Genomic DNA, 8,939 nt, shown 5'->3' on the forward strand with positions numbered 1-8,939 from the left:
CCGACTCAAAGTCGAATAGAATGATTTCTATCTTCGAGTCGGTAATCAGAATCAGCTACTGCCTTGTATGCAATAATTTCAATAATTACAAAGCTGCTGTCTGCTGAATGCAACCATTCGTTTTCTCTTTCGGGAGAGCTGCTTGAGATTGTTCCAACAAATCTAGCGTACTTGAAATATAGGATAGGTTTGTTCTACAATAAAGTCATAAGCAGTAAGCCTTAAGAAATTAATTAATATTACCAATTAGTTGATTATTTTTCTCACGCTTAACTGTGATTGACCAATTTTTTAAGGCCATGGCACATAAAATTTAAGGCAGTGAGGAAATCAACATGTTGAATTGGCTACTGTTTACATTATGCCCTTACGGACGTGATTGGTTAATTCGCTATTTGATAAGAATAACACAATTTTAACTTATCAAAAATCAAATACATTGGAATATTCACTTTCTAATAGGTTGAAATCGTATTATTTCTATTATCGCTATTTTTCCGCATTGTATTTAAGACTTAAAGGGCTTCACATAAATGTATAACAGAGGCTACAGTCCACTTGATGCTATAAATACTTCGAAGCGTTTGATTGACTAATTGAAAGAAAACATTTTACTAATTAACCAATCAAAAAATATTTCAAAGCATTTGTAGCGTCAAGTGAACCGCATCCAGAGCATAAGCATAATATAAGACTGCTGGACCAATGAGAATCTAGCATAATGTTGCCATGTTGATTTACATAAGATGCTTATTGGTTTAACGGCCTTATGTTATGCTTATACTCTATTATGCATTTCATATGTAAAGCCCTTAGAGTATATCTACACAAACTTGCATAGCCGCATAAAAAAAATTATCCAATCGCATTTCTCTTATAAAGAGAACCTTAACTTTAACACTTTAACTTTGCTAATTTTATGCAAAGTAGCTTTTGGTATGCACTGATTTAGTGTAGTGACAAAAAAGTGACCGAATTCGCTATAACATATCTTTTCAACTTTGAATGTGTTCCGAATTGGATTATAGCTAAGCTTATTTTTTCCTTTAGACGTTGGCAGTAATTAAATTGAGTTTAGGGTATCCATCATGAAACTTTTTTGCTAGGATAAAAAGTGAAAAGTGAAAAATTTCTCCATTAACTTTAATGGTAAAAATTTTTACTTTCCATCCTAGGGATAAAGTTTTATGATTGATACCCCGAACTCATCGGTCGTCAAATTTAGCTACTGGCTTCTAACCCCATCCTCATATAGACAACAACACTTTGACGCAGAGCACTGATTGATGAAAAGCCGGTTGTGGGGATAAAATTTACCTCCATCATCCATTTTTCACCAATCAGTGTTCGGTGTCAAAGCGCTGTTGTCCGTATGAGGATTCAGGCTAATATCTACGTTCGATAATGCAAATCTGAGGCGTCGGAGTGCTCTTATACTATAGCATATGTCACGTACACTGTAGAAAAAGAGCACTTCGACGCCTCAGATGCATTGCCGATCGCAGTTATTGGTTACGAGTTATGACAGCCGACGATGGCGTTTGGAACACTTCTCGGTTTAATTACGGAACTGCCAACATTTAGGGGAAAAAATAAGCTAGACTAACCCGGTTCGCAATACACCCTTTAAGCTCGATGTCCACGATGCTACAAATCGGTCTGAGATCTCGGACAGAGAAAAAATTAACCAATCACATTTTAACAATTTGATCACATGACCATTGGCGATTGGTCAATTCTTTCTTTATCTGAGATCTCGAACTGATTTCTACCATCGTAGACATAAAGCTATAGATACGTTACTGAAGCAGTATGTGTCACGCATGCGCCAGAAAAGTGACCCGTATATTGGTATGTTTTCTATTGTATGTTACTATAGAGCACTAGACTGCTCTAGAACTCTTTCGCGCTTTCGACAAATATCAAATGTATAAAACTATCTCACTTTAAGTTTTAAAAGTGTACACTAGTTCAACTACAAAAAACGAACCTTATCACTATTTAGTAAGTAGTAGGAAAGTAGGAAAATGTAAGGGTTGCTTTGTTTTTACGGCTGTTCTCGCTGCCCAACGGAGTTGGTCGCAGTCAGAAAAAAGTGTTGAATAAGTTAATTTCGTATAGATGTTCTAATTCGTGACATTAGTTCTCGTAGAGTTCTATTATCAAGAAAAGATATTCCATCCATTGATTCTTTCGGAGGTTGGTGGCATTTACCTAAGAGAAACAGCAGAGTAAGTACAACTACACAATGATAAAGATTATTAATTCTCAATGGGAAACTCTTTGACGACTGAGAATTTAAAGCTCGATCTCTTAAGTTTATTTTACAATGTACTTTTTGCATCTTCCTCTTTGCATCTGTTTTTTGCATTTTTTATTTTTTACTATTTATTTTTTTACTTTTATATTATTTTTCATTTTTTGTTGCATGGGATAAAAGTTAACGAACTTCGAAAGAAACGACAAACACGTGGTGAGACAAAATTGTCGGCCGTAAAAAGGAAAAAAGAGAGAAATGTTTTTGTTTCTTGTTTCCCAACAGGAAACAAAAAGCATATTGTAGAATAAGCTTTAAAATCAAAAAATAAGCTTAAAATTAAAAATCATTTCATTAGTTAACTTCTTTCCAGATTCTTTCCAAGAAACATTCCAAACATGCATGTCGAAACGTTCGAAATTTCTCGATGTTCCGCCATCTTTCGGATACTATGTTTAAAGATATTTTAATATTTTAAATAGTATTTTTAAACGCTTTACATCTTGATTTTGAACTACCTGAGCTAAAATTACCCACCAACAGACTTAAGATCTTGAATAAAAGTCGGATTGTGGATACCATTCGTAGCATCTTGGCGTCCTCTTTAGTGTCCTTATTGCGAAAAAAGAAGTCTGCCATGATGCTTAAAATGTGCGGAACTACGAGGAAATGATGCTGACTTACACCCGTATTCATAGTCAGGCCTTATATTTAAGGCTTCCTTAAATTTATCTTCAGATACTCTACGTATTATTTCATTGGTTACTGAGCACGAGCTACTATGAATACGAGCATTAAAGCTGTGTTCAGATTTAGGAAGATTTTATTCTATATGCTATAGTGTACGTCACGTGTACTATATATTTCGAATAAAATTGTTCTCAGAGGAAGTTCTGTACTGTAGTTTTAGCCCGGATCCTCATACGGTCGACAGCTGTGAATGCTGATTGGTGAAAAATGAGTGATGAAGGTAAATTTTACCTCCACATCGGCTTTTTACCAATCGTTCGGTGTCAAAGCGCTGTTGCCCATATGAGGATTCGGGCTTAGAGTGGGTATAAAGAGAGTGGCGCCAATGCATGTATCTAAAATGCTGATTGACCCCTCCATTAAGGGCCGGTTGTTCCACCTTTTGATAAATTTTATCTGTGAGGTTAATCTGGTAATGGTAATCCGCGCATGTAATCTTGCTACTTATCCAACAGGTAAAATTTACCAAAAGTGGAACAATTGCGGCAAGCGTTTTCGCGTCCAGTATACAAGAGCCATAAGTGTCCTTACTGTTCGTTGGAAAGAAAACTGGACTGGACATGCGCTATGAGCGGCCGTGCAGCGTGAAAGCATCATAGGTTCAGTGCCTGGAAAATCATTGTCATTTTTTTCGATTGTGCGATCTGTATTGTATACCTTTTTTTTTACAAGTTATAAGGGAGTCACACAAAATGTTAAATACTGATATTAATCAAATTTTGTATACATATAAGCTACATAAAAAGATTAATTTATAAAATGTTAGTTGCGACGGAAAAACTGTTTGAAGGGAAATCATTCCTTATAAATAACGCGGATTTTAGCTTTTTTTTATTGTATCTTAATAATTATTCGAGACATTAAAAATGTTTTATATATACTACTTTTACAATAAAATTACTTCTGTTTATCCACGTCAATAATATATTTAAAAAATAAAATTTTTTTTAATTAAAAAAAATGGTTTAATAAAAATTATTGACGTAAATGAGTAAAAGTAATTTTGTTGCAAAGCTTTGTATAAAACATTTATTGATATTTCGAATAATTTTCGAGATATAACGGAAAAAAACTGAAAATTGTTTTATCACATAAGACATAATTTTACCTTTCAAAACCGTTTTTTTGCCGCAACAATCATTTTCTAAATTTATTTTTTTATATAATCTATATGTATATACAAAGTTCCATTAAAATTAGAATTTATCACTTTGTATGGTTCCCTTAATTACTGTATTTTTCGACCTTTGAACATCAGTGGCTTAGTTTTAGTCAAATTCGACTGCAGGATCAATAAAAGAAGAAGAAAAAGAAAAAAAATTTTTTTCGTTTATATTTCATAAAGTTACGAAGTCTGTTAAAGAGTCAAATTTTGCAATTCCGCTCTAAAAAACATAATATTAAAATAATATGTTCCTTTTTCATGCAAATACATATTTTCACGATATTCTATTTTGGAAAAGTAATATTACATCAGAAATCTTTCTGGTTTCTTTTTTTTTATGAAACTACAAAGACGCGTACAGAGTCGGATTTTGCAAATTAATTCTTAAAAAGTTATAATACATTATAACTTATTACATACATTATTATGTGCATCTCAACTGCCTTAATACACATCGGATGAGATATCAGAACGAAAATTTTTATTTTTATTTAAAAAAAATTATTCTGTACAAATCTTTTTCACGTGACCTGAGTTATGAGTTATGAGTATGAGTATGAGATTATGAGTATCGCAATTAAAACGTTATTCATGCAGTATTTTAGCCGTAATTTCAGTAGGAAGAAATTTGTCTCCGACTAAAGGCTTCATAGTCTTTGCTATCGACTCTTAAAGAATCGTTTGTGCTGAAACCCTTAAGTCTTAAATGCTGACGTATGCATTTGCATGCACGAGGCATCGTATATTTCTGATAAGTGTGATGTTTGTCGCGCGCGACATGTGATATCCAATGAGCGTATATATATATACAGTTTTACCGATGTTTTCATTTTAAAGTTTATCATGACTTTTATCTCCGCCGTAACTTCCTGTTAGCGGGGATGCGTATGTACTGCTCCTGGGTGATTTTCGTGATACAAGAAATGTTCATATATAACATTTTGAACATTTTATTAATATTTGAACATTCTGTAAAAATTCTTTGCTTCTAAATGTACAGCATATTGGAAATCGAACGTTTCATAAATGATTAACGTTAGCTGTGTAAAACTAAGAATTATATAATAATTAATTTTCAGATACACACAATAGCCGACAAAATTGACATTAAATTGACGAAGAAAATTACAGAAATACGTAATCAGATAAAGGATTCTTTTTCCAATTTCATGCGTAAAATAAATAATAACAAGTTCTATAACTTTTTATGTAGAATATTGAAGAAGTATAAAGTTCGAAGCTATACGCTCATTATCGCGCTGGTCTGCAGCCGACATTGCTGTTAAATGGCACAAAATGGTAGGGCTATTCTTTTTGGCTGAATTTTTGCACTAGTTCATCTTTCTTCCTTTTCTCTCCAGGAGGAAAGAAGAGGAAGAAAGATGAACTAATGCAAAAGTTCAGCCAAAAGAACAGGCCTGCTGCCTCAATTCTGTCTGATTATGATCGAGAAGATAACTTCAACGCAATATCAAAACAGGGGTGGAAGGATTAATTGCGCGAACTGTACAAGTACCGGATGTCTCGAACACGTCTATTTTTTCACCTTTTAAAATAATTTTTTCAAATTTCTAAAAATTCACGAACATACTTTCAATTTTTTAGAACAGATTTTTCATTTTGGAAAATAAAGGACCCCGCATAAATCTTATGGAAATTGAATTTCAACCGAATTGCTTGAAAATTTGAATCGTTCTGATAAAAAATTTCCACAGGCATGACCTCCTGTAATGAGAAATGATATTTGATCTCTACGAGGCGTCATTTTTTAAAACGGGCTAATACTACAATATCTTATTTTCAACGAGTATGATGCATTTCTACATTATTATTTGCTTTTTCTGTGTATATTTTTAAGTAAAAAAATTACAAGAATAATATTGACTTAATTATTTCTCACAAAAAAGCTATAAGGATATTGAAGCTAGAAGGATATTGAACGATAACTTGATTTTTGAGATTTAAGTCAACGCTGTGTGTGTTGTTTCATGTCTAGAGTGCGGAATTTTTGACACAAAGAACCGCTTTGTTTATACTGAGTGGACTGTGTGCCAGTCGAAGTATTGCTATCTTATTTCAGTAAACATCCGGCTTGTACGCAGCGAATAGCTTTGTACATATCCCGAGATCAAGGAGCTTAAACTCCTGCGACCTATTAATTCTTTTCAGAGTTACTCTTCAAATCAGTTGTTTTTACAACTACTTTTACAAACAACTTTTACAAACTTCTTTTTAGAGCTATTTTTCATAACAGTTGTTTTCATAATTACTCATACTATTAGTTATCTTATCAGTTAAATATTTCTTGTAAGAAAATTATATTTTTTTAATAATAAAAATTCATTTTTTTATTGAATCTTGTATACAATACTCACAATAATCGAAAGCACCCCGATTTATGAGAGGCGAGAGGACTCACAATAATCGAAAGTATCCCGATTTATAAGAAACAATCAGGTGAATATTAACTTATAACTTACCTTATAACTTTTTACTTAAAAATATACATAGAAAGTGCAAATAATGACGTAGGAATGCACCGTATACGTTGAAATAAGAAATTGTATTATAGTATTAGTCCATTTCGAAAAATGACGCCTCGTGGAGGTCAAACGGTTCATTACAGGAAGTCGTGCCTGTAGAAACTTTATTAGAATGATAAGAACTACAACAAATCATCAAATTTTTCAAGCAATTCGACCGAAATTCAATTTCCATAAGGTTTGTACGGGGTTTTTAATATACAGGGTGTTAGTTAAGTATGTTGTCATACTCAACAGAGCGATTCAATCAATTACAGTCGAGTGCGAGGAGAATAATCGATTGTGATTCGTTTCTTATGGCTTAAGGAAAGCAGAAGACTAAAAGGAAAGCAGTCTATGTTTGTTTCGCTTCAACTTATTATATGCATTGAGTGAATCAATTCAGATAGTGCAGAAATGAAGAACAGACCTCATATAACGGGCGAGTTTTTTAATTCATCGATTAATCAATCTTATTGTGCGCAAATGCAATTTTGTTCCAAAAAAGCTGTATTTGCGCATAATGTGATTGATCATTCGATAAACTAAAAAATTCTCTATATCATATTAAACAAATTACTAAACCACCAACGAGATACTATGGCCTTGGTCCGATTTATAATGACAACGCTCATGAGCATCATTTGTCTTCGTTTAACATTTGACAAACAGCAAGGATAAAATGATTTTTAAGCGTTGTGAATATGAATTGGATCGCGGCCTATTAAAGACCGTCGGTCCTGGGCAAATTTTCGTGACTATCAATGGGGCTCCGGGGATAATTAAAAAACGATGACGTTTAAAAACTGATGACAATTAATAAAAATTTACGATTATTAACATATTTCAATAATACATTATTAAATTCGCAGATTTGCCACTGAATCACTATTCTCACTTTACTCACTATTTTACTCACTTGTTTATTTTTTCAGTAAAAAAAACTCATCATTTTCATTTTTTTCCCGATAAAATTGTATTATTTCTATGTTTGTTATAATTTCTGTCTAATAAGTTATACATTTTTAAAATTTTTGTTGCGTATTTTCCTCTAATACTCTAATCCAATATTAAGAGAAAATTATACTAATATAAAGTGTTAACTTATGTTCTAATTTTATTGGTTTTGAAAGATTTAAATAAACTTATAGAATCTTAATAAATTAGATATATTAAATAAAGATGTATTTAATTTGAAAATAATAACTTTGTATTATCAGTTACTTGTAATCACTTAAATTTTAATCGGCCCGCGAACTTTCATAAGCGCCGACCGTCTTTAATAGTTCTCGTCGGTGTTAATACTAACCGCTTATTGGACTACAGCCACCAAGTCAAAAATGGCGGTTGAAATAGCCAATGGGAAAGTTGATGGTGTTTTAGCTCAGATAAAAGGATACGTTACTTCAGTATATCTAGAGTGATCTAGAGCTTTGTGCTAAGCTGCTTTTTTTCTGAACCAAACCAACATAATCGTTTGTTGCTTTTCGCTATCTTGGAAGATTCCGATTCGTCCATTCAAATGGTCTTTCTTTCCCTTTTTTCTTTCACTGACAAAAAACGTGTGTACCGCCTTACAACTTTTTTTTTATCTGTGTTCTTTTTATGTGTTTATTTACATATATTTTTGATTTCCTGATTTTATTACGTTGTGTTAACGTGCTGCTTTTGCAGATCAACCAGTGTCCTATGTTGTTTATTCTACGGCTTTGTGCGTGATGAATTACGTCCTCCAGTCGCTAAAAATTTGATCGTTTACAACTTCGCAAGCGTGAAATTAATAACGTGTGTAATATGGCGTACTATGATGCTCATATGGATGCCGAGCAAATGCCGGCTGTTGATCGGTAAGAACAAGAAAAAAAAACATTAGATAAATGAATCTGCTTGGAATAATGCATTGCATAGTAAAAAAGACCTTTATATTAAATATTTGTGTAACATACTTGTATAACTTGAATCAGTAAATTATATACGTATCTCTGAAATTATAAATTTGTTTCATATTTTTAGAACGATATCCTAATGATAATTTATATCTTGTATAGTATTTTTTATATTTTACATTATTTACAGAATGGATGCCGAATATACGATATATGTGACGAATTTGCCAATAGAATTAAACGAGGTAAAATCTATTAATTTATTTAATTATATATTATACTTATTTAAGCATTTTATGATTCTTATTAAAACAATTTTTGAATTGGTTTTTTTAAATAAATTATACATTATACATATA

At 32.3% G+C, this 8,939-nt stretch overlaps 1 protein-coding gene across 4 annotated transcripts in view; it reads left to right on the forward strand.

Annotated features, from left to right (window-relative positions):
• Positions 1-2,195: 2,195 nt before the first annotated feature.
• The window catches only part of LOC108748097, a 14,314-nt gene continuing 7,570 nt past the window's right edge, over positions 2,196-8,939 (forward strand). For 2 of the 4 annotated variants that reach the window (XM_018486102.1, XM_018486098.1), the window contains exons 1-3: positions 8,129-8,256; positions 8,369-8,541; positions 8,771-8,825. In XM_018486102.1, the coding sequence (XP_018341604.1) occupies positions 8,489-8,541; positions 8,771-8,825 (108 nt within the window). In that variant the 5' untranslated portion in view covers positions 8,129-8,256; positions 8,369-8,488. Of the gene's footprint in view, positions 2,232-8,128; positions 8,257-8,342; positions 8,542-8,770; positions 8,826-8,939 lie in introns of those variants that run through there. The other 2 variants (XM_018486101.1, XM_018486100.1) reach the window with 2 other exon arrangements.

The sequence above is a fragment of the Trachymyrmex septentrionalis genome, unplaced genomic scaffold (assembly GCF_001594115.1).
Source record: "Trachymyrmex septentrionalis isolate Tsep2-gDNA-1 unplaced genomic scaffold, Tsep1.0 scaffold21, whole genome shotgun sequence".
NCBI classification, from domain to species: Eukaryota; Metazoa; Arthropoda; class Insecta; order Hymenoptera; family Formicidae; genus Trachymyrmex; species Trachymyrmex septentrionalis.